The 26,014-nt window shown below is 41.1% G+C and overlaps 2 protein-coding genes across 4 annotated transcripts; one reads left to right on the top strand and one right to left on the bottom strand.

Moving 5' to 3' along the window:
* Positions 1 to 738: 738 nt before the first annotated feature.
* Positions 739 to 25,774, bottom strand: rbm28 (RNA binding motif protein 28). 3 transcript variants are annotated; one of them, XM_041938560.1, is made up of 21 exons: positions 25,421 to 25,774; positions 25,128 to 25,274; positions 24,927 to 25,033; positions 24,716 to 24,791; positions 24,489 to 24,581; positions 24,279 to 24,350; positions 23,339 to 23,435; positions 23,034 to 23,254; positions 22,869 to 22,935; positions 22,614 to 22,723; positions 22,451 to 22,524; positions 22,156 to 22,291; positions 20,669 to 20,733; positions 20,356 to 20,514; positions 19,983 to 20,132; positions 19,683 to 19,757; positions 19,462 to 19,591; positions 19,060 to 19,198; positions 18,167 to 18,281; positions 16,995 to 17,171; positions 739 to 770 (listed from the first exon to the last, which is right to left on the bottom strand). In XM_041938560.1, exons 1-20 carry the CDS (start codon positions 25,536 to 25,538, stop codon positions 17,037 to 17,039), a joined length of 2,286 nt encoding a protein of 761 aa, XP_041794494.1. In that variant the 5' UTR covers positions 25,539 to 25,774; the 3' UTR covers positions 739 to 770; positions 16,995 to 17,036. The 3 variants fall into 3 exon arrangements, with proteins under 3 accessions (XP_041794494.1, XP_041794495.1, XP_041794493.1); XM_041938561.1 differs by lacking the exon at positions 739 to 770 and having other exon boundaries at positions 16,003 to 17,168; XM_041938559.1 differs by lacking the exon at positions 739 to 770 and having other exon boundaries at positions 16,005 to 17,171.
* Positions 14,667 to 15,869, top strand: LOC121607648 (leptin-like). The gene is made up of 2 exons (XM_041938562.1): positions 14,667 to 14,861; positions 15,534 to 15,869. Exons 1-2 carry the CDS (start codon positions 14,712 to 14,714, stop codon positions 15,867 to 15,869), a joined length of 486 nt encoding a protein of 161 aa, XP_041794496.1. The 5' UTR covers positions 14,667 to 14,711.
* Positions 25,775 to 26,014: the final 240 nt, after the last annotated feature.

The raw sequence follows: 26,014 nt of genomic DNA, 5'->3' as shown, positions 1-26,014 counted from the left end.
GCACAGCCCCGGCTGTTTGCGCTTCGTGTGATCTCTGTGTGAACGTGTTGTGTTGTTTTCCCTGCGTAACGCTATGTGCTATCTATCTTCTCTGCCATTAGCTACATGTGATTATACTCTGTTTTATTTGCATTTTCTGTTTTTTTTCCTCCCAAGGGCTTTACACAATCCCGACCTATTCCAAGCGCTCGCATCTAGACGCACAGAGGTAACGAGCACCTTCTCCCTCATCTCACATCTCATGAAATAATACAGCTATTGGCCATTTATTCTTGCATTTTTACATGGTTGTGTTCGTGTGCCGGGTTTGCTCTTGAATATTGCTGATCGGGATTTGTGTGGTAGTGAGAGGAATGTCAGTTGTTGTAGCTCAAGATTGTGCGCGTCATGGTTGCTCGCAGCTCGGCGACCTGCCGACGCGCACAGCCAAACGTTGGTGATGCGTGGAGATTTCGTCTTTTCCCAAACTTTGAATTCGCCTGTGGATCGCCTCTGTACAGGGAAAGTTCAAAGTGTTCGCGAGGTGTTCGTGGTGTTATTTCTATGTGTTTATTTCCCACTGATTTGCGAGCACATCCATCGTTAGAGGAGGGTTATTTTTCAGTGGGTAGCAAGTAGGCTACTGGCCAGGTGACGTGGGTATAGGCAGGATGAATTGACAGTGCAACCCCTTGCTACAAGAAAAACCCCAGGAGAAATGCATGTTGCATGCAGCAAGAAGATGGTGTTCCTGCTTAAACACACACACACACACACACACACACACACACGTACAGACATTGTCGGACACATTCAGACAGACGCACAAACAGACACACACACTTGCACACATGCACAGTGTCGTGAGAGGAGGTGGGGGGGTGGGGGGATTTTAGGGCGTTTACCGGCAGGGCTGGTGTGAGCCTTTCAGAACCATGGACAGCTCACATAAAGCTCGTCCAATGTGGTCTCCTCTCGTCTGTCCGCACTGGCTGCAGCATCGTTGTTGGGCAATAGCACTTCATCAAACAGCCCACATAACTCTGCCTTTCAGTGTAAAAAAAAAAGAGCAGTAATATTTTACCTAATTGCCTTGTCAATTCTAGGCCCCACATTTGACTTGTTTTACCTTTTTCCTTCAGCCATCAAGTTTTTGCTTTTTGGCACCTGTGTGAAATGATTCCAGCTGTCCACTATTTGAGTTAAAGGTGTACTCGAAAAAAAAGAAATCATGGTAATGTTGCTTTTTGTTATATTCAGTAAGATAGAATCTCTATGAATATTTGCACCATCTCGCCTTTACACCAACTTGAGCTCCACAGAAAGCCTGGGTCCACATTTGACGCCCGACCACCTGAAATCCAGATTTTCCCTTTCTGGCCTTGTTTCGCCTATAATTCGACACGCAGCCTCACACAGCATGTACTCATAATCTCATCTTTTTGACTTCTGCCTTCCTTTTTTCTAATTCACAACCAGCACATCATCCTCATCCTCTGTCAGAAACTTGTGAAGCTTTCTCTGGGACGTTCAGTGTTATTCACAGGTGCTCCAGTTTGTTCATAGAGCAGCAGAATATGTCAACTTCTAATGATTTTTTTGACTTTGTATTGTGCCAGTTGACATTACACTCCATTGTCAGTTACTGACTTTGTGAGGTGTAAGCTGTGATGAAGCCACATCACAAAGAGAAATTTGGGAAGCTGCATGGAAACCAGTATGACACAAATCCTGCAGCTATAGCTCCTTGCATCCGTTTGTTTGACTGTTTTATTGACAGGCATGTGTATTGGGTTGAGTGCACGGGATCTCTTCCTATACGATCTTTTGACTCACTTTTTCCATCTAGTTTTGCTGTATTTTTGATCAGTCAGTGATGATCAGTCCGGATAGGGCGAGCGCACAATGATCAGCGACTGATTTTAAGCATGTTAACATCAGTGTAATCTCCCTTTAAACTCAGAATCAGCTGGCAACTCAAACCTAAGTGGAAATCAGAGACAAGTGTATTTAGAGGTGTCATTTTTTTAATTTAAAATCTTGAAAATTTCTTCACTTAACTAAAAGAATTAATTTGTTCAATCCATCTGTTTTGGCAAATTAAAAATCTGTTTTTTACAGCATTTAAAAGGAAGAGGAACAAACATTCATTGTACAAACGTTTAGGTGACGTCAGAAGGCACCAGCTGGTACTGACCTGCTAACGTTTTAATTTAAAAAGTGTCATTCGTGTATTCACATCCAAATGGACTTCAGCATATTTATCTACATATACCAAAAACCTCCACATGCTAACCTGTAACCCTTTTCTACATTTTTTCTGGTCTCATAGTGAAATGTGTAACAAATGGTAGAGACAGCGATGTTGTGGCTTGCAGATCACACTGATGATCTCTGCATTTTTGATTGGAATCACATGTGGATAGTTGTTGTTTCTTTTCAGTTTCAGTGAATGTTCAGCCTGATGAGCTAAACTGGCCAAAGCAGTGGATAATAAAAACAAGAGCAATGAACGTTCTCTCTATTCTTCTTCAAAGCTTGATGTTTGGGGGTCAGATTTACACTCTCTGTGAGGCGTTTGAGTTCAACAGAAGAAGAAAAAAGGAGGAAATTTAAACAAGGATTGCTTTAAATGTGACTCATGTTATACCTAATTTACGTTCAGTCTCATGGATCTGTAACTGTGTGTTTCAGATGCAGGACCAGCTGTGTGTGATCGTGGCCATGATTTCAGCAGAGCCATCTTGTTCTTCTCAGGTCTTTTTGCGGTCTGGGCTTGCTGTCAAATGACTATCCAGGAAGCCCTTACCCCAAAAAGCATCTGCAAGGGACCCTGACATCCAGGAAGACTTTCATAAAATTCCCTCTTGATGTGGCAGTGACATTTAATGGGCTCATATAGAAACCTCCACATTGTGATATATGGGAATCGTCATGTTATAAGCTGAATTATAATGGTCACTGACAGACAGACGTTTTGTGTTGAAAGTGTTATTCTAAAAGCAGCCATGGTGAGATTGGTAGTAGTTACCACAGGGCTCCAGCAGGGGGAGCGGAGGATTGTCGAGCCACTTTACGGGACACCTGCTTCCTCCCTTCAGTCATGACTCACGTGATCTCAAACACTACCCTTTTCAGGGCTTTTACATTGACGCGTAAACTCGGTGATATATTGTAAAGCCCTGTTTTCTCAGTTTGTACAATTGTGAAATAGTGTGTTTGATTTTTCCTGTACAACACACAAAAAAAGTGTGCGTGTGGGAGGTTTAAGTAGACTAAAGCCATTACATAGTATCGACCATGCCCATTAAACAAAAAAAAAAAATAATAATAATACCTGCTGGTAATCCTGTGGTTCCCATTTTGGTCATCAGTGCCCAGAGTGGGGCAGTGTTGCTTTTTCTCCCAACAAAGTAACTGGTTTCAACTTTTATCCGAGATGTAAACTGACCGAAAACCAACAAGCTTTCGTGTCCTTAAAGACCAGCATCGAGACGCATCACAGCGATTCTAAATGCGCCTGTAGCACCACATAATTCATCCAGAAGGTGGCAGCATTGCTGAAGTTTTTTGAATGAGGAAATTTGATTGAAGCACACACACACGCATACACACACACAACAAATCCATGGGTACATGTGCAGTTGATCTGCTGATGATTTTGATGATGTGTACCAGTGTGTTTAGAATGAGCCATGAGTTAGTACTTCACAATATTTATTCATTATTGCAGTGCTGTAATGTGACCCAGTTGTGACATGTGTTTACTGTTTTCTTCTGTTTTTCTTCAGCTGTATATGTCTGTAGTACGATGGAAAAAATGGAGGTATGAATGTGCCCTTAAAGTGAATGAGAAGCTGATGCTAGTACTTTAGCAGCCTCTGCAGCACTATGAGCTCCTGTGAACACATCGATACTCAATAAACAGGTTCTGCTGAAATTTGTCATTTCCTATTCATTAGTAATTTCTGCAAAAAATCGACTTTTCTGCTGCCAAGAAGCTCTTTGGCATCACACAGCACATCAAGAAAACAAGTGCAAACCACTTGTTTCGCCATTTCTCCACAGTGGTGATGCAAGTTTGCTTCCAGTAAAACACATGAAAACATGTGATTAAATAATTCTTCATCTATTGACTCAAAAAACTTCATAAAACCTGTAGAAAGCAATCAAGCTTTCTGTTTTCTGGTGATGGTGGTGGACTTTTTTTTAACCTGCTTCTGTCAGTCAAAATGTTTGAAAGGGGATCTTATGGGAAAATGTTAAAACCGCCCCGTCTTCAAACGTGTTCAGACTGTGTGCAGAGTCTGACACTAGAAGACAGCTGAAGGGGGAAAGTTACTCACTCACCTTAAATATCAGTTTATGTGTGACATTGCAACTACTCTGGAAGCCAGCCGTGGTCCAATATGCAACTTAAACAGCTGTGGTGCAGCAGAAGATCCAGCAGTTAAACCTTTGAAAATTAAACTTAATTAATTAAGTGAACTTTTTAGTGGAAAAAAAACATACACGTTATCCAAGCAGAGCATTTTGTATGTTGTAAAACCTCTGTCTCAGTAGGGGATCTTTAAAGGGATCACATCTTTAAAAGAGTGCCTGCAAAGTCTGTATCTACAAAATCATATCCAGACACAGAGGTTTCAGAAGCTTTGAGAACTACACTGTCTAACTACAAATTTAGACATTTTAGAAATGGCTTTTTGTCATAGGCTACATTTTTCAGCTCTTTTTAAACTCTGCGTTGACTTTCGTAAGCTTTGCAGTCTGTAAAAATGTGTGTTTCGGTTGTTCTCATCATGAGCTGTGGTTAATTAGTGTTTTCACCAGTCCAGAAGCTCACCAGCTGCCTCTTCAAAAACTTCACTGGAGAAAACTTTTCTCAAAAAGACGATGTGTTTTTCCCTTAAGTCAGCTGAACTCCTGCTCAGTCTTGAGTAAATGAGGCGATGCTCTCTTAAACCTGCTGTGGTGTGACTATCTCAGTGGCGCTTCCATGTGGCTCTCACAGCACTCTCTGTAGAGGAGAAGGAGGGGCCCTGCTGATAAACACCTGAGCAGTTCTGCAACATGGATACGCATGTGCAGTACTGGTAGACATACCACTGTTTTTTTTCTTTAAAAAATTCCCTCCACCACACGAGGCTGCACCCACATCCTCATTACCTTGATACTGGAACTGGAACAAGAATGAGGCTGTTTCTTCTCAATACCCAATACAAGCTATTTTGTTTGACTCTTGCAAGGCCACAAAAAGCGTTGTTGCTTTCATGACATCATTTTGTGCTCTCACAGTGACTTTTTTATACCGAATCTTTGCTGGAGTCCCCACTGTGGGTTGATTGGCCACGTCCCCTTAGTTTCAAACATCTGACAAAAACCTGGATTCACTTACCAATCAACAGCATTTTCGATATATTTTGTTCAGCGTGTGGGCCAATGAAAGAAAAGTAGCCGGGACACAAAACCTTTTATTATAAGTCCATAAATGTTAAAGGATTGGCTCACATGATATATGTTCACTGACAAATGCACACAGAAAGGGTTGCTGTAATTGTTCCCCTACACTGCTTCTTAAAACAGTGTAAGTTATGAGGTTCATTTGCTAATAATTCCTTCAATGCTCATATGTGAGTATTCTTTAAAGATTTGATTTGAAAAAAAATTGTCACTTTTTAAAAAATCAAATTCTGAACCTTCACAGAAATGCGGCAAACTTAACTTTTAATTGCTGAGTGGCAGTATGATGTTAAAGACTTCAGTGTGTTTAAATCACACTCACACCGGTATCATAATGAGGGACAAACTATAGCTTTGCCACAGCTCTGCAGATTTGACTTGTCATACTGAATGTTGCTCAGAGCATTGTGCATTTGAGGACTTGACTAGTGTCTTTTACCATAAAAAAAAAAAATCATTGGAAAGAGGCCACAGCGCAACTTGTCCATCCACACAGTGTAAGAGCAAGAGGCTACGGTCCTCCATTCTGAAGAAAAGGGGGACTTTTTCTCTGCAAAAGAAGACGATGACGGTTACTTAGTCCTTTTTTATCTCAAGTTGGAGGCAAAGTTATGTCTTCCTTCTTTTGTTATTCAGGCTATTACTGAATTTGCAGGTTTGCTTATCAAGAGCAAAGCTACAAATAAAGTTCTAAAAACAAAAATCCTGTCCACTGAAGAAGAAGAAGAAGAAGAAGAAGAAGAAGAAGAAGAAGAAGAAGAAGAAGAAGAAGAAGAAGATGTTTCTCCGATTTCAACAAATACAAGACATAGGCAAGTGAAATTTGTTCAGTAAACTAAATGAAAAATTGGTCTCATAAAAACAATAACAACTGAGGTCAAAATGGATGAAATGATTTTTCGGACTTTAGACAGTCATACATTAAAGCCAGATGAGGGAAGGAAAACAAAGCTTCAGCGGCACTGAGTCAGTTCCCTTCTGTTTAGGCAACAACAACAAAGGAGTGTTTTGCTTAGTGCTTCCCAATCAAGCGATTGCAGGTCTTTTCCAGTGTGAGTCAATGAGGGAGCAGCAAAAACACAACCGTGGCACAGACCTAATTAAGAATATTTGGGATTGCAGTCAAATTCCTTGTCCTAGGGCTTGATTCTCTATCAGGACTACTCTGAGGTGGTCAATCCATTGGGTTGGGGAAGAAAAAGCAAAATGCTGGCCATCTACCTCACTTTAGGAGATGAACTGACCGCATGCAACTCGCTCGCTTTTGCAACGAGCTAAATTTTTGATACTGTGCTCAAGACTTGGTCATGGGAAAACTGGTCAAGGATCTCAGATTGTCTAATGATTGCCTGATGGTCAGATTTGTGTGAGATAATGAAGGCTGTCATGACCAAAGTGTTTTCTTTTGCAGATTCCATGAAATTGACAGAGCCACAGCAGCTGACTCACTTTCACGAGGGCCCAGCAGGACCGAGCAGACTTTGACGGTGTCTCCCAGCCTGCGTGATCTCTCTGTAGGTATTGTGTCCCATATTTTGGCCTGAAACATCACGCATCTAGTCACAATTCACATATGTAGAACTGTATTGAAGGATAAGTCCTTAGCGATAATTCATTTGATAGGCCATGCAAGGTAAATCCTGGGAGTGACAAACTTCAACTGGTGTTTCATGAGATGTTTGTCAATGTTAATTGGAGACAAGATTAGGAGCCCAGCTAATAATGATGTGTTGCAACTTGTCTTGCAGCTTTGACTGATGGTGGCCTCTTCCTCTGGACAGATCGCCCACTTAAAAAGGTCAAGATAGAGGACTGTTTTTCAAAAGAAGCTATTTCCTGATCATCCTCCAAGGCCAAAGCACATCACATCACCCACGACCCAGAGCTATCGGTCCAGTTTGAGCCCATTCGTCTGTGGACACAGGGTTGACAACAAACACCCATATTTTAAACTGCATCCATGGAAGCTGCACTACTTAAGAACTCTTGCTGGAAAGCATCAGCTGCTTCTGCTGACAGTCTGTGCCCACCTCTTTTCGCTCTCTGGAACGGTGTCAGCAACTTTAGGGGAAGACGTGCAGAAGGTCATCTCCTGAATCTCCAAAGAACTGCCTGGTCTTGTTGGGGTAAAGATGGAGCAGCTGCTGCTGGAGTACAGATGATGTGCAGTATGTGGAGGGAGCTCCTAGACTGGACCTGGCAGACTTTCTCCTGCACATCCAGATTCACAAACTGCAAGACGGCTTTAAGACAGGTTATTAATGCCTTCCTGTGAAGTGCTCAACATAATTATTATTATAACATTCATGTTACATTTTGACAGATCTGTATATTAGCAGCATTACATAAGGCAAACCATCTCTATTACTCTTGTATTTCCTCCCTCTTAGCTGGAGAACAAAATCAGTTGGGTCGCTCCACAAATGCCATCCTCTTCTTCTTCCGCTGTCACCTTAGACACGATGAGCCCACCAAGCCTTTCTACACCTACAGCAATTACTTAGCCTGAGACATTTCAGCTCCCCGGGACCAAATGCCAAGTGAATTACGCAGCGCAGTAGCGAGTGGAAAAAGACCACTTCCCCCTGATCACTGCAAAATGATTCCTATCCTTGTTGATGAAATGAGGAAACGTGAAATGAACCGAAGCCTCACTGTGCCTGAATAGCTTTTCTGATTAAAATAATAATCCAAAAATGAATGAAATTGGATGCTGCTCCCTCTTGAAACAAATGAAAACGGTGTGGAGCATGTTAAAAGAGACAACTGCCTATCACACAGGGGAAGGACCAGTGGAGCGAGAGACACACCTGAGTGCACATGGTAGAGAGGATTCACAAACACCTACAGGTGAACACAATGGCAGCCTGGACCTCCATTTGGAGAGAACTTTAAAGAATCTTTACTGGTGTACAAGTGGAGCTGATGTATGATGTTTTTGTAAAAGCAAATTCATGCATATTTGAGGAGCTTACCGGTGTTGGTGTACACAAAACACTCAACTGAGCCGAAGAAGTGGTGAGGTCGAGTCCTCACTGATTTCCTCAAGTGTGAACCCACAAATGAGCTTGGCAAAAGAAAAAGAAGAAGAAGTAGGACCTTTGTGATTCAACTCCTCCTGGAACATTGCAGAGAGGATCAAAATGGGAGCAAAATGTTTCTCAGATAGCCACAAGTTTCAGTTAAATAATACGTTTTAGTTGTGGTCCCTCTCACTTTAAGCTATATGGAGGGATTTCCTTAAAGAATGCAACAATGACAGTGCACCATCTTACTTTTTTGTATTTATTGTTGTCAATCCTGGTCAGTCAATGACCAGAAAATACAGTTGTACCATCTAATGCAAGCTATAAACAGCAATAAATCACAATGTCACAATGACAATATTCAATTTTTGCAAGAGAGGAGCTGATTCAACTCATTTTTGAGGCTGGAGTTTGTGGTCATGTTGCTGTGTTTTACACACAGGATTTTTTTAATGTTGTGTTCTCCCTATGTGAAAGACGTGGTGGACTAAATATTAGGGACACCCCTGAAAAAAATGCAGTTTAACACCATCATCGGCCTGCAAAAGGGCTAGAGTTGGATGGCTGACTCAATCAAAATGAAAACTGAATATAAAGGTAGTGTCTTTGCGTAGGTCTTGTATTGCATTGCATTTCTCAGGTTTACTCAGTGTACATACTCATTGCTTTGCTCTCACTCCCTCTAATTGGAAGAAAAGAAGCAGCTCAAGCACTCATAGATACTAAAAGAGAGTAAAAAAAGTAAAAAGGCCAAAGATTAAAATGGCACAGGTGAAAACCACTGGTGTTTTTACCTGGTGTGTTTTATTACTTTTTGTTTCAGGAGACACCTTGACTAGAGTGTGTTTGACGGGGAGCAGTGAAGGCAACGTTGTGTATGTGAGGGCACCCAGTCCAGTTTCCTGCCTGGTGTTGCTACGCTTCCTGCAGCAGACTGCATGTTCAGCCTTGAATAGCAGCCGGCGTGTAGGTTGGAGTTCAATCAGAGGCAAGAGCTGAACTTTTAAGCTCTTACCCTGCTCCCTCTTGACAACCTGCCTTTATTTTTTATATATGTAGTCAGAATGCATGGTGGCAGGACAGATTCAGTGCAAAAACATGATTATATGCATAAAAAAAGCTTAGAAAACTGCGTCGTCAGCTAATTTACACAATGATGGTGTTTTACACCTGTGTCAAATGTTACGTGAGTGTGCGTGTACGTGTGTGTGTGTTTCACAGGTTTTGTGTAAAAATCCCAGTAACTGGCTGGTAACCCTGCTGCCAGTATTGTTTTTTGTTTTGTTATTTTTCCTTGCAGTGTGCTGATTTCAGTTAATTTCTCTGTATTCACACATTCGCTGTCCTACAAAAAGTTCAGTTACGAACAACAAGCCATTAACGTCATGGAAATAATAGTAGTAGTACCAGTAGTATATTAACAATAAGCAACCAGTATCCTTGAGCACAAAAAGGTCTACAAAGTAATTTAAAAGTGCGGTTTTAAATCAGATTTATATGAAGATGAAGTCAAATCGTCTCCAGTGATGGTCATTTCTTAATGTCTACAACACTCTAGAGATAAAATCCAAGGAAAGATCTCTGCAGAGGACTCATTTACAGTAAACTAGTTTCAGTGACTTGGCTAATGCACATGTACACTGCAGGGATCTGGCTGGCTGGAACAGGGATTACTGTCAGCACCCTGCAACTGTATTATTGAACATCCACAGAAATACACAGCCTCATTATAATATGCTAGTGGGAAACAGGATCAGCCAGATGAATGCTAAAATATTTGGGACATTGCATAACATGTCACCAGTTACAGTCCTCATGTATTCACTCAGGTGTTCTTTCAGGACACTTTGAGTCACTTGAAGGTGTGGTTGGTAAGGTAGATTTGACAGTATCCGACTGAAAAATCTCATCCTCCTCCCTGCAAAGCCACATGAAAGCGCACTGCTATTAAAGACGTAGTGATGAGAAGGTCATTTTCATAAATACATAAATGAACAGCTCTGTTAAATGCCACAAACCGCTGTCAGAACCTACTTTTTAGTCTGTGCTACAGCTGAATGAGAGTCTGTCGCTGTGCAGCAGCTCACTAGTTCCTCCACTGAGGGGTGTGATCCTGCACCAACAGTATCCAGCTTTATGTTAAGAAGTGTAGAAAACGAACATGGCTATTGTTGGTACTCCCAGCTGTAGAGCTAGCATGTTAACATTGAGACATATTTTTTTTTTTAAAAAACAGCTAACAGTTAACAGCTTATTTTATTAATGGTGTTGCAGGCTGTGACTGGACTTTTACAGAGCTCCAACTCATTCTGTCGGAGCCCCCCACCCACCTAAAGAATAGCTGATTCAGGTCTTTTCAGACCAGTTTTATGGTGTTAACGTCACTGAAGCGTCTGGGGGTGAAAACAACACATTGTCCTGAGTGGCAGCACATGCAGGATCACTAAAACGCGAATTCCCGTCATTCCTGTGACTCATCCAGGCAGCTTCTGCTGAGTGGAATTCCTGGTTTCCATGCAGCATCTGGAAGAGTAATCTGATACTGTGTCAGGCCTGTTAACATGGCTGAGCCGGTGCTGCGAGGGGGACCAGGTCAGTAACCTTCAACTTTTGGTCTTTATATCATTCCACGTCATTTACTGTCAAAGCAATTACATCCCTGCTCCTAACCTTAAAGGGTTAATGGATACTGTCCAATTGTGAGTGCAAGTATTGTCTGATAAAAGAGGGGCACACGCATCTTCTGAGGATGTGACTCATAAGCTCCCATAAGTCATGTGGCACCTCATGAATTATTAATGAAGCCTTGCAGTGTCCTTCTGTCACACTCCAGGAGGTGACTTCTTGTCCCACAGGGATGCAGTCGTGATTGATCCCCCATGATCACGGGGACGAGGGGCATCCAAACATAAGAATCTGCACCCACAAAGCTGCTCGCTGCACCTCTGGTTGCTAATGTAGCCACAAAAAGTACAAGTCTTCGCTGTTTGGAAATAATTAGTGCATGCTGAGAACCGTGGGCTAAATAAACACATTCATAAACTAACAACTCTGTCTGGCAAAGAGGAAATACGTTTGAGTCATCCAATTTATGAGAAGCTTTTTGCTGGACCAACTGAGAAAAGGCATAAAGGTTTTGATAAGATGGATACCACCGATCCATCTGAAATATTAATATAAAGCGCGATGGCTTGTTTATTTCCAGATTTGCGCCAAGATATAATGTGCATTCCACTGTGGGGTAATATGAAAAATCTATTACTTTATCTTGAAATGTTTCCTGTACATTGAGACATCACATACTGGCAGGCGAGGCTGTGACTTAAAAATAGTTTTAGCGACAAGCAGCTTTTATTCATCCCAGATGTCAGGAAAATATTTTGTGCATGCAATAAAACCTGCTCTGTTGCTGGCAAGAGGACTCACGAAACCACCAGAGAACAGCTCCGAAAGGAGCTTTGAACAGCATTTGGAAACTATCCCTCCGATTATATCATTCGCTCAGTCCTTCATGTTTTTTCTTTCATGAATAATACACTGTTCCTGTTGGAAATACAAGCGGGACACTGTCACCCATTTACTTTCCTTCCCAGAAATATTGTTGTGTCTTTTTCCCAACAATTTTCAGATCCTATCACATTTCTGTTTATTTTGCCCCAAGTATGGCGATGACTGTGTGTTAATAGATGTTGGGACCCTGTGTGTGTGTGTGTACGCCCTGAGCATGCTGGAGCACGTGCATGAAGCAGTTAACAGTTTGCAGGACTTACTGTAAGTTACCTTGAGTGAAAAGTGAAATTACCACGATGGTCCTGTTTTGTTCCTCTTGAACTCTCTGACCTCTTCGTTTCAGAGAAACAGAAACTTGCTCAGCACAACCGCTTCGCTCGTCTTCTGTGGAGCAACAGCAACCTGGGTGGAAAAATACACCAATTTCAAAACACTAATCCGAGAAGAGCAATGAATTGGAAAATGTGAAGGAATCTAGCAAATGTGTCTGACACGTCTATAAAGACAGCAGGCCTATATTAGAAACATCTGATATCCATCGTGATATAATGTTCTTGTTAGTCAGTGGGAGACTGTACTTGAGCCTCAATTCTGCAGAACATCGCTCAGAACATTTCATTCATACTGTATGTGCTGCTTGTGTGTGTGTTGTGAAAAGATGACGCTGATAATTAGTAGATTCATATTTAGCAGGTCATGTAATAAAATGTATTTCTACATTTCTTATCACAACGATTTTGTGGAAATCTGTCATCTACGCCATGTGATTAATGTATATATGAGCACTGTGCTTTGCTCAATGCATTTTAAGAGGAAAAGTGGCTACGGTCTGGTCTGTGTGCAGAATGTCTATCAAACTGAGCTGGAAGGATCTAGTGGATTATTTCCTCAGGTTAAATATGTAAATGCTCAAACATCATCTTAGCCAGCATTTTCCTTTCAGCTGTTGTCATAATACACTGGAAACGTGTTTTGTTGCCTCGAACAGTACATATGTGCATACCGTATGTGTGAGAAGATGTTTGGCCTGTGACTCAGATGTGTGGCTGGTAGTCAACAAAAAACATATTGATTATTTCAACTTGCATCTATTTTTTTCCTGATATTTGATACCTATTGATGCAATTATATTGAACTCTGCGTATACAAGAATCAAACCAGAATTAATGATATGCAACAATGAAAAGACATTCAGAATCAGTAACAAAGATATAAGGATATCAGCAGTCTCCATTCATTGGATGCAGCTCATTTATATTTAATCCAAGACTAAAAATGAGATCAGAACAGCGACATACTGGGCTAATTATTTTTGGGACGGTCTCTTTCACCTCACTGGCATTACGTGCTTTTTGTTTTTTTTTTTATATATATCACATTTTTATAGTTTCACTTCTTTACTCTTTGCTACTGTACGGACGTGCTTTAACACACTGTTTGATGGTACATCTTAAATAAACACTGACGTAACTGATCTTGGCACTTGGCTGAATTAGGCAATGTTTAGAACGAGCAGTGAAGATAAGTGTCAGTACAGGATATGACATATATGGCATATTGATCAGTCAGGCTGCAAAGGTTCTTGGCAGAGAGAAAATTAGGAGCACTGTTCTTATCATTATCTATAAACTAGCACCACAGTAATGTTTACACAGGGATATGGAGGGGTAATTGTGAATGGGTTGTGAATGTGTCGTGTCATGGGGTGCTGAAATGCCTTCGAACAAACGTGTAACCGGCTGCAGCTCCAGTAAAGTTGTTTAGCTGTGAGGGTAAGACGCATTTTTAATTCTCTTTCCAAGTATTTCCAAAGGGGGGGGGGAAGTCAGACACGTCTTAATTTTGACCGACTTGTTTGGGACCCTGTGTGACTCAAACGTGTCACAGGGCAGTTACCATAAATGTGCTTCATATTCTACTTGCCTCCCGTCCAGCGCTGCACCACCAGGGGATTCAGGGGCATGAGATGGAGAGAGGTAAGTGAGGGGGTGGATGGGGGTGAACGGGGGGTCGGTGAGAGGTGAGTAAGAGATGAGTCAACAGCCCTGCACTATAAGATATCCTGATGGAGTCTAACAGTGGCATACACTCAGACACCAGCGAAGGTAGGGTCAACTCTCCTCTCCATCTCACTCTCTCCTTTCTTCAGGCTTCAACTCTTCCATCTTTGTTTCACTGTCTGTGTCTCTTACTCACACTTTGTCTTTTATCCGTTCATCAGAGCATCTGTTTGTTCAACAGCTAACAAGTTTTTGGGATGTTTGAATGCTTGATTTCTTTTTTTATTGTTTGATTTAAAGAGCGACAGGTGAGGCTATTCTTCTTGGTAACAGATTGTCTGGTAGCTGAAGTTTTACAGAGTTTACGCTTCAGTCTTCTTTGTCACAGAGCATGTAGCAGAGATCTGAAAAACCGGGGGTTGAGAATAATCATGTCAGCCAAAGTCAGTGATCTTTGTACCTGTTCCACAGTTAGAGATGCACAGGTGTCTCCATCACAAATATTTGCTGCCATAATCAAACATATTGAGTAAATTACTGAGAGAAAGCTTGTGTATATGCATGAAATGATGACATGCAGATATGAACTCACGCCTGCTGTCTTAGAGAGGTGACACAATGGTGAAAGAGCAAGTGAAAGAAGGGAGAATAACCTGAGCACGTGTTCCATTTCATTCTTCTCCCAGGATTACCACTGTCATTCTGAATTCTGTACACACGGGGAAATAAGACAAATATGGACCCCACTCTGGCCCTCCTGCTTTCTCTGCTGCACCTCGTAAGTGTGGGCACAGCTGCTCCTCTGCCAGGGGAGGTCGTGAAGATGAAATCAAAAGTGAAGTGGATGGCGGAACAGCTGGTGGTTAGGCTGGACAAAGACTTCCAGGTAATGTTCCTGACTCTGTTTATGATGCCCTGTGGTCGATTGTCACCAAGTACATTTACTCCAGTCCTGTACTCAAGTACACATTCAAAGTACTTGTACTTTTACTTGAGTATTTCCATTGTATGCTACTTTATACTCCTACTCCGCTAAATCTCAGAGGCAAAATTTTTTTTTTTTTCTACTACATTTGACTGGCAGCTTTAGTTACTTTTTAGATAACAATTTTTCATACCCTTCTTGTCCAGTGAAAACCATCTATCTCCAGATTTGATGAGATACATGGTTCTCACAGGACAGCGACACAAACATATGATGTTACAAAAAATGATGCACTGCTGTAGATTACACTATCAAACTGTGCATCCAGTAGTTGAAATTAGCTTAACTTTAAACATCTACAGCAGTAAAATGAACATACACATTAATCCAAGAACACTGACAGGGACCTTTCTACTGCATGAGTATTTTTACCTTTCATCATTTACTTTGCTCATTATATTTACATACTATTACTAAAGGTTTTGCATGCATGACTTGGAGTATTTTCATAGTGTGGCATTAGTACTTAAACTGAAGAATCTGAATACTTCTTCCACCATAGATGCTAACACAGCATGTCAAGTGTTAATAAAGGTTGTTTATAACTGGATCATGTTCGCTCCCTTGCTGCAGGCTCCTCCTGGCCTGGCACTCAGCCCACCCGCTGATGATCTGGACATACCTTCCTCCATAGTGACAGTCTTGGAGGGTTACAACAGCATGATCTCTGACACCCTGAATGGCGTCGCTCAGGTCAAGTTTGACATCTCCTCACTGACGGGATACCTTGATCAGTGGAGGCAGGCGCACTGCAGCGAGCAGCGGCCGAAGACTTCAATCCCGGGGCCGCTACAGGAGCTGCAGAGCCGCAAAGAGTTCATTCACACCGTGAGCATCGAGGCTCTCATGAGAGTGAAGGAGTTCCTCAATCTGCTCCTGAAAAATCTGGATCACCTTGAGACGTGCTGAAAGACGGACGGCAGGACCACTATTTACAAGTTGATGGCCTGATAGTTGGACCAGACTTGTCAAGTTTGCATCAGTGATGTCTGATTTTGCAATCCCTCCCAGCCATTTTGAACTTTTTGTAATGTCTTTTGAAGATTTATTCTTGAACATGCACTTATTTATATACACATGTATTTATTTATATATTGTATTTAGAGAATATGAATTTTGTAGCACCCACTGTTACAAAATACTTTACATCTGGATGCTTGCAGCAAAAGCGTAAGTTGTGCAGGAATGTTTATATGGAATCTTATATATGCTTTGCACACAAAAGTAAATCACCTGCTTATAGGGCTGTATTATTACACCACTGTTGTATCAACAAAGAGCTCTGGGTGGAAATTACAGATCTATATATTAATTCAGTGATGAATCAGCTGTGCAGGAAACTAGCAGTGATATCATCCCTGGAAATTCCTGAAAACCAGGTTGAAACTTGCCAAGAATAACAGGTGTGTTTGTATATGAACTACACAGGACAGGAAGGGCAAAGGGCAACTTTGATTTCAGTGTAACATCATCAGCTCTTCCAAAATGACTATTTATATGTGCAGATGATACTTTGAATATTTTTGTACAGTTGACACTATTTTTTATAACTTCTGGATGAAAACTACAAATTAATAAATATTTAACAAAAACATTTCTTTGTCATATGAAAGTTTGTCAGTGTTGCGTAATGAGGTGAAAAAGGCACGTAGACCAGGTTAAACTATAATGTCATCTCTTGCTGCCCTTGTACATTCAGGTTCCATGAGGGGGAAGTGTTTATCCAGAGCCACCGGCTTATGATTAACTAATGTAATGCCTACTCACGTAACAATCTGACACATCTGTAAATCCAACAAATGGATTTAATACAATAATGTACAGAATAACAATAAAAAGACAAATTCAAGGGTTTAATATATTTCATAAACAGTTGTGTAAACGAAAAAATTATCCTTATGTTGGTCAGTGGGGGTTATAGAATAAAAAACAGACATGAGCTTCAATAGGATGACTGAAGTGGGCATCATATACTGCACTGTACAAACAAATTCCACTGCACTTATTCTAAAACCTCAGGATGACAGGGGTCTCACACACACACACACACACAAAAACGTGAACATACACACAGATTCAACTATTAAACCACTTGTTTCTTTTCATGTTGGTGTCACTGTTACCCATCAGTTTCTTCTTATACTGCTCCACCAGGCTGTCAAAACGGTCCCCATCCCTGCTCTTGAAATGCGTTTTTGCCATTTTAGCCTTCTGGAAAACAACAAAATTAAGTCAGCCATAAGGGTTTGCAATCAACAAACAAACTAACTCTTGTTTCAAAAGCTGAGCGTTAAATAGTACTGATGAATAGATATGAACGATCACGCTTTAGATCTAATGTGATAACATATGTCATGTTAAAAACAGTCACAGTTGTAAGGGTTGTTTCAAGTATGACAGAGTGATCGGACTGCAACTACCGGTTTAGCCTTCAGCTCATTTCAGTGGGATCAAATAATTTAATCGTGTGACTCTTCTAGACTTTCCAGAAGATGGTCCGTGAGAGACTAACATTAGTAGAGTGGAGCATCGAACTCCAGCAGTAATGAACGAGACTGGCTGACCGACACACGCCAAGTGATGAATCATGCAGCCCGAGTCAGACCCGCAGCTCAAGGCGCTGAGCCTGATGCATTTCCTCAAATACAGTTAATGCAACACACCTAGCAGTTTGCACTAGTTAGCAGCAGGTACGAGGGGGAGTCAGTGAACGAGTTAGTGGAGATGTTGTTCATTTCAAATGTTTTGTTCATGACTCGCAGATCTGATTCTGTCAGAAGCTCTGATTTTAAAAGTAAGTACTTCTATTCCTTTCAAATCATTTCATGCCTGACTGCAGTAATTGGCTCTGAAGAAGAGCAACAAAATGTCCTTTCCAAAAACAATATTACAACAAATTCACTTTATGGCACTAAAACCTTAATGACCAAACTCTTGAAAACCAGGAATGTGCTGTGATCAGTGAATCTGGTGCAACACTTTTCATACTTTAACCCAGTCTCTTTGTGATAAAATATTTCATATTTTCACAACATTACAATTGTTAAAGTCTTGAAAAGATTAAGGTAATGAGTGTCGGTAGCAGCCAGTTTTAGGCTTGTTTTGATTTGGTTCTGGAAAGTTTCAGCAGCTGCTCTCCATCACAAGATGTTTTGTGAGTATGACCCAAGATTATAAATAACCATACACACAGAGTTTGTATTAACCTGTTTTCTGGGCTGCGTGGGCTTTTCCATCTGTCCTCTTTGACGCTCTTTCCTGCCAGATCCAGGCCTTGCCTGTTTGGGTGGTGGAGCCTGTTGCTTTCCCTTGTCACGCATTCTGCAAAAGACAAAAGATCACAAACTGTAAGCCCGATGCCCACTGTTGAGTCATAGTCAGTTTTGTCATGTGGGTTTTTCTAAGGTTATGTTTACCTACTGTTTTACATGACTGTTTCAGGCTTTTTAAAAAGGACTGTTCGTACCTGACAGATCAAAAAACATCATTTACCCAAGCTGGGAAATACATCTTTACAGCAATAACAGGAGTGAAACAGGCCCAGAGTTGAGTTGGTGTTAGTCAGGCAATTGTAGAAATGAAACTCAAAGAGGTTTTAGAGTTCAGGCTGTTTGGTGCCAATACTTCAACAGTTGGACTAAGATGAGGCATATCGGCAAACACATGAGAACAACCCACCGCTATAATGTCAAAATAAGCAAAAAGTGTGGCACTATTGGAAAATAGCCAAAGCACTAAGGTTAGTATGTCAAGTGTTCCAACTCACCTGTTCGTGAGAGCAGAACTTGGTGATTTTGTTGTATTTAAGATTCAAGATTCAAGATTCAAGATTGACTTTATTGTCACTGAGCATAACATGTCAATGATATTTGCATTGTAACCCCCATGTTAGAAACAATAAGAAAGATAATTACTTAATAGAGTTGCAGATTTTCTCATGTGTTTTTGCAACTACTTGCCTGTCTATAGTTTAAGTTATTTTACCCATCCTCAAAATGTAAGTGCTGTGCATATTGCTTTCAAGATTCATCTGCTTAAGCTTTTAGTGGCATACAGTGCATTGTAAACAAGAGACCAGCAAAGGTCATAAGAACAGTACCTGATCTTAGGGCCCCGATGGGAAGGCAAAGCTAGAACCTTTCTCCGTTTCTGTCCGTTCTCCAAATCTACATGCTCGACCTCCGGTTTGGTCTGGAAGCCAGAAAAGCGCCTGTCTTTCCTCTGCTGCTGAGGAGGAGCTGATAAACAAATAAGTGGCCAGAGAGAAAATGCAAACAGTTTAGCAGAGTTTAATTCACTGTCAGAGCCAAAGGTTATATGGTTTCTCCACAGCACTAGTGTGCTGTGCTGTATCTTTGCTGTGGATCATGTTTTTCCCCACCTTTTAAACAGAACTCATTTAAGCCCATCTGCATTAGATCCTCATGTCCAACTACCTAAAAGGTCCCCTTAACTGGACAAAGATGAAAAGAACATAAATACGGAAAGAATACTTCCACACCTCTCTCCTTTCCTGCCTGCTTTGATGAGGACTGTGCTTGACTTCCATCTTTCCTTGGTCCTTTTCCATCTCCGACTGTCTGGGACTGAGTTTTCGCTCCTCCTTTAAAAGGCTGATTTCGTAAAAACTCCTGCAAAAATATCGACACAGTGTTACTCACCTTTTTCAGTTTGAATGGAGAATCTAAGGTGTACCTATCACACAAAATCACACACACACACCTTGTTTTTTTGTTGTCGCATTTCTCTCATTTTGAGTTTCCTTGAATCCTCCAGGGAGAACTCAACGATCGGTCTCTGCAGGATAACATAGATGTATAGTTACGCTTCAGTGACACACAACTGCTTGTGCACCAGAAAAAGAAATATGTAAATATTTGTTTTATAATCCAGCATGCTAAACCAAATAAACACTACAATGTTAAGTCTAAAAATTCTAGGGGTAAATAAATATCTTGGAAACACAGCAAAAACACGCTGATAGTGATTTCAGGACATGAGCGCTCCGTTACAAAAATGTACCTTGTGTGAGCCAAAGATGTTGGGGTTGTTGTTAAGGTAACGAAGTGTGCAGAGAGCATGTTCGTGGCTCTGGAACTCAACAAAGCCATAGCCTAACGACTGTCCCATCACCTGACCCTTCTCTGGCTTCTTGTCATACATCACCCGACACTGAAAGGAGAAACAGGAGTCAGAATGAATGAGAATGACAACAACACCCCCTACTGGGCACACAGGCACAGTGATCTATTAGAAATTCTATGACAGCCCAACATTCATAAATACGACTCACACAAAACTATTTCCAGGACTGTTTAACAAATGAATGATAACTTTAATAAGGCTACTGCCATATTTAATAAGATGTCTATCAGTGTGTCATACTGTTTCTCACCTCTTTGATGCGGACTCCCTTGTTCTCCTTTATTGCTTGGAGGCAGAGTGCTTTGAGTTTTTTGTTGTCCACTGACTTGGGCAGGTTATGAACACACAGACGAGTCTTTGATACAAACACATTTATGTCCCGAAGCTTGCCTCTCTTTATTTCTTCAAACTAAGGGAAACAGACGGCACCAAATAAACGTGTCAACATAGGAGCACTTTGAGAGATAAGCGAATGGTAACAAGGTGGAAGATGGAAACTATTAGGCATTAAAAACCTTCTTCAAGTGGAAATGTCGATAATGGCAAATAAGAAACAAACTTACTCTGGTTCTTTTGACCATGTCTGCTTCAGGCACTCCCTCTGCAGCCTTGGTTCCAGCACGGACCACTGAGTGTTGCGGTCAGAAGAGAATAACATTAAGTATGGGAACAGGTGTAGAAGTAATTCAGCAAGGGACTTTGACAATCTAACCTATTTCAATACTTTAATGGAGACCTCACGAGACAGATATGTCATTCCTAAGTAGCTGTTAGCACACTAGAGGTGGGCGGTATACTGGTTTTGTCACCGGTGTCACGCTCTACCACAACATGGACTTTGCAATGCCGTCATAACCATGATAAATGTTTTAGCATATTAAAACTAATGTGCTTTACTGTGGCTGCGATAACATGCAGGTAGAGGGCTACACAACTACTCATGCCGTTACATCCGGTAAACTACCATTTTCCTCGCCACGACACTAACTTGGGTAACACAAAGATGTGACGATAATGTTTTGAGCAACGCACGACAGTTTCTCTGTTGTTGGCTGCAAGAACCAACAAAGTTTTCATCTACACCCCCCATCCAAGGAAGTGACGACCCAGTGGATTAACTTGATGGACATGTTCCCACAGCAACAACTGGAAAACTCTGGAAAACGCCGTATGTGTGTGCTCTCTGAACATGCACACACTCTCGACACCTGCTTTTTGTCATTATGTGGAGCCCATGTTTATTTGTTTGTTTTGTTGCCAAATTTGTTTTAGAGCAGTGACAGCAGAGAGCAGCTGTATTTGATTAGCTTATCTGTTTGACTGAGACTTATTGATCACTGATATAGCACTGACTTGGAATGAAGTTCTGAGTAGTTTTCGGAAAACTGGAGCCTGTTGCTGCTGTCTGTAAATGTAATTGATAGACAGGCCACCTGGTACACTGACTGTTGTACTTACATAACGACCTGGGGTTTTCTGCAAAATAAATGCTGTTGAGAGACCTAATCCTAAACTATGTCTAACTCTGAGAATTCATCACATTATATTAAATAATCAACCTACATTATGGGGCAGGTCACTCCTCCCAAAACACATGAAGGCCTACACCTTCATTCCTGCTTGAAGCCAATGAACACATCCATCGTTTTATCATTTTTTCCTTTCCTAAGATGTGTTGCCCTTCATTGTTAACAGAGTGAAAAGAGGTAGAATTATGCTTTGAGTGGGGTATCCCTTTTATTTTGTGATAAAATGTTGTCACCATAAAACGCAAAAAAAAAAAAAAAAGGTCGTATCACCCACCCCTATAACACACTGATTTATTTAAGGAGTTATCTTGTTTGCTGTCTCTTCATATAACTGAATCATGACAGAAGTTTCACACTGAGATATCCTGGTTCACCGTTTTCACGTGTAAGATTATGAACGTTATGTCAAATCTGCATGAGGTGACACCTGTAGTGAATCACTCTGCAAGGTGAAAAGATCACAAGAAGAGCTCAGGTGGTAAAGAAGGAGAAAAGAAAAGCATGAAATGGGTTTAACTCACTTCCTTCTCGGGCCAGGTACAGGTTCCTGGTGCCCGTTTCGACTTTCACCTTGTTCACTTTCAGCTTGGAAGCATCTTCTCTGCTCACTGCTGCCACGATCAACAGCTTTCTGCCATCTACACGGATGCCACCACTCTGGAAAAAAAAAAAGGCCAATGTTACAACAAGGCAGCAGCATCAACTCATTGCACAGAACAGGACAACAACAAATGATGCTGTTCCATAAAAACAGCAGATAGGGGAATATTCAGCGTTAATTATTGAGAATTGAATTCATGTAAGATTGTATGTGACCTCTGATTCATCCTGTGCTGCAGCCAAGCATCTGTCTGCAGCCTCTTTCGTCTTGAATTGAGCAAATGCACAACCTGGCAAAACAACAAACCCAAAATGAGTCAATCGACCCATTTCCTCAAACAAAAGAGAGAAGAGTTTCACTCAAGCTCTGTTTACTGACCTTTTGAATGTTCTGTGTCTGGGTGGAGAACGATCTTTATGTACTTAAGCTCTCCGTATCGTAGGAGAACTTCCTCAAGACCCTCTTCCTCCGTGTCAAAGGACAGGTTCCTAAATCAGACAGGAGTCAGATGAACAAAGATGGTGATAAGACACTAAATGGGTGTGAATGAGTTGAGAATCTATGGATGCAGTAATTGGACACGCTAAGCGAAATGAAAGCAGGTGTAAGACTGAGAAGAGAAGAAGTGCAAACCTGATGAAAACTGTTCTGCCCTCGTTCACATCCGAAGGGAGAAGTTTCTTTGAAGCTTTCTTTTGAGCTGGAGATAAGAGCAGCAGACAAACAGCATGGAAACATTTGTATGAAAGAAAATACTTACATTACATGCATAATTATGAAAAACACAAGCATCTATACCTGATTCATCCTCTTCGTCGTCCTCATCCTCCTCTTCATCGTCCTCATCCTGACTCTCATCTTGATCATCATTTGAATCGAGGCCACTCTTATCATCATCATCATCTTCTTCTTCTTGATCATCATCGTCGTCGTCCTCCTCACTGTCTTGTTCCACACTATCATCTTCATCATCTGATTGGGATTCCTCCACCTGCTGCACAGTTTGTTTGGAGGTGACTCTGCAGAAAGATTTGACACAAAATTAACCAGTTCTTAACATCTCGTGGTATATTAATGGATGTATACATATTTGATGTTCATACTTTTTCTTCTGGGGTGCTGCTCGTGTCTCTTCTTCATCCTCATCGTCTTCATCACTCTCTGTGTCTGACTCTTTCGCATTTGCCTCCTTCTCATTTTCTATCAGGTAAACAAAACAGTGGCCATGATTGTCTTTTTTTTAATGGAGACAAATCTTTTAGTTACTATTAGGAGGCACAAAGTGTTTTGTCAGTTTTAATGTAACGAGAATTGCTGCCTTGCAGTCGGCTACCTCTGCCAGCTTATCACATCGCAGTTTACATCCACGTCTGTCCAGACAATAGTGAACTTTTAGTGAATTTTTACAAAAACTATTAATTGCCTTTTTTGGCCAAATGGAACTTGTCAGTATATTGACATGAATGATTCCAGTGTGTAAGTTAATCGAGAGAAACACAAAACAGAGTCAAATCTCTTGTACGTGTTCACACCTTGCCAATAAAGCTGATTGTGATAGAGCACAAAGCTGTAGCCATGACGGTAGACAATGCTTCAAATATGGATGTTGGTGCAAAGAAGCTGCAAGTTGTAAAATGCGGATGCAGACTTTCAACCCGGCTGCACAGAAGACCTATACAATCACCACAGGTTCAAGGTGAGCACACAACTTTAGTGTCACCAATTCAGTATCCAACCAAATGTGAAATTCTGTCACCATCTCCCCCTCTGTTCCTGCCTATCATGTTGAACAATGATATAAAAAAATTCATCTTCTCAGATGTTTGCATCAAATTGAGTCATAAATAGGATTTGAATTCTTGAGTCATGGCCAAAACAGTGTTTTGATCTTTGACCACCATCAGTTCATCCATGAGTCCAAAGTGGATATTTGCGCCCAATTTGAAGCAATTCCCTCCAGGTGGCCCTGAGAGACCACATTCACATGAGTGGGATGAACAGGCATTCAACACAAAAAACCAATGCCTGAGCCATAAAAGTTACCTGCACTTGAGGACGGCTGTGTGGCAATATACTGGTGCTTAGCCACAGCCCAGTCAACTGCTACCTGCCGACCTGTGTAATAAACAATAACATTTAAAAACACAGTCAGATGATACAAACTAAACAATAAATGAGCAACCAAACTGAGATGGCTACAGTAAACAGTGTTTCTCACATAACAGCAATATTAAGTGTCTCTCGCTCACTGACCTTTTATCTCCTTCAGGTTGAGAGCATTAAGTGCTCTCGCAGCCTGAGACACAGTTTTAAACATGACAAATGCGAATCCTCGCATCTTCCCATCTACACCATGAAGAAAAAAAAACAAACAACAAATCATCACAATAAAATAACCAATCAACCCACTCAAAGGTCATTTGACAACTCAAAGTGGCTTATTTGTACATCCAGTAAGAATAATTAAGACCCATTTTTACCAGGTTTGAGGGGAATTTTGGCCTCAAGAACTGTTCCAAAACTGGCACAAACTTGCTTCAGATCATCTTCGGAGCACTGTAACGCAAGACATGTCATTCATGTGTTGCAGGTAAAGCAACCACACTTTAACAGCATGTAACTGAAATTCAGAGAATGGATCAAAGTGTGCTCGTCAGCTGCTGCATTTCACAACTATATAACATACTTTACCTTAAAACTGAGGTTCCTTATGATGAGTCTAGCTTTCATCTGATGTTTCCTGAAGCCTTTGTTCTTTAGCTCATTTTCTTTTGGTGCTGCAGCTGGCTCATCAGGAGCTAAACGAAAAACACGAGCAGGGTTATCAACTGGACATAACGTGGGAGCTCTCCCAGTAGCTAGTTCTTGAACACGCCTTTATACATACGGTACCTCTTTTCCTTTTGTCTTTTAGCTTCTTCTTCGCCACCGACAGGAAAAGCCTCTGCCCGTCGTACTCTTTTATTTCTTTCAAGGCTCGCTGTGCATCCTCCAGCATGGAATAGGTGACATAACCAAATCCCCGACATGTTTCTGTACCTGGTTTAGGAATAAGAATGGGTGATTAATGTTTACATTCATGTTTTAATTGTACTGAGTCTAAGGTGTCTTAGTCAACGTACGTTAGAATACTTTATCGTTAACTTCAGTAAAATACACCGAATACATGACAGTGACAACCTCACCTTTCTCTCTGACCACGAAGCACTGCTTTATCGGACCAATTTCAGAGAATATTTCCTCTAAGCGTTCGTTTGAAGCTGAAGCTGGTAGAGAACGAACGAATATGGTTTGTGCTTGCATGGCTGTCTGCTGCCTAGCTAACTTAACGTTAGCTCGCTAACGTCAAACTTTCGAGCTCGGTAATAACTCACAAACGGAAGGCTAATTTGTTAACAATCCAGCATTGGAAGTTAATATCAAACTACTCTGTATCACACGAATCCCTGGGATGAATATGTGTTACTGAACAGTTTTAACTTGAACGCCACTAGCTGCCAGATTAAGTCGCATGTTTACATACGTGGGCAGCCATCTTGGAAACTTAACGGAAATGGTCTCGAGCCCACGCTGCTTGTGTTTACTTGCTAGAAGCCGGTCCGTGCGCCACCTACCGTCCCGGAGGTTTACATGTTATACGTTTATCACGTTCGCAGTTGTTTAACCATAAACAAGCACAATTAAAAAGAAAAACTATATACACAATAACACGGACTATATAAACATATAAACAAATAAAGAATATTATAAAATTAAAAATAAAAAAACGTATTGAATTA

Source organism: Chelmon rostratus, chromosome 6 (assembly GCF_017976325.1).
Source record: "Chelmon rostratus isolate fCheRos1 chromosome 6, fCheRos1.pri, whole genome shotgun sequence".
Classification (NCBI taxonomy): Eukaryota; Metazoa; Chordata; class Actinopteri; order Chaetodontiformes; family Chaetodontidae; genus Chelmon; species Chelmon rostratus.
The sequence above is the reverse complement of the archived record's forward strand: the minus strand, read 5'-3'. Positions and strand labels throughout refer to the sequence as shown.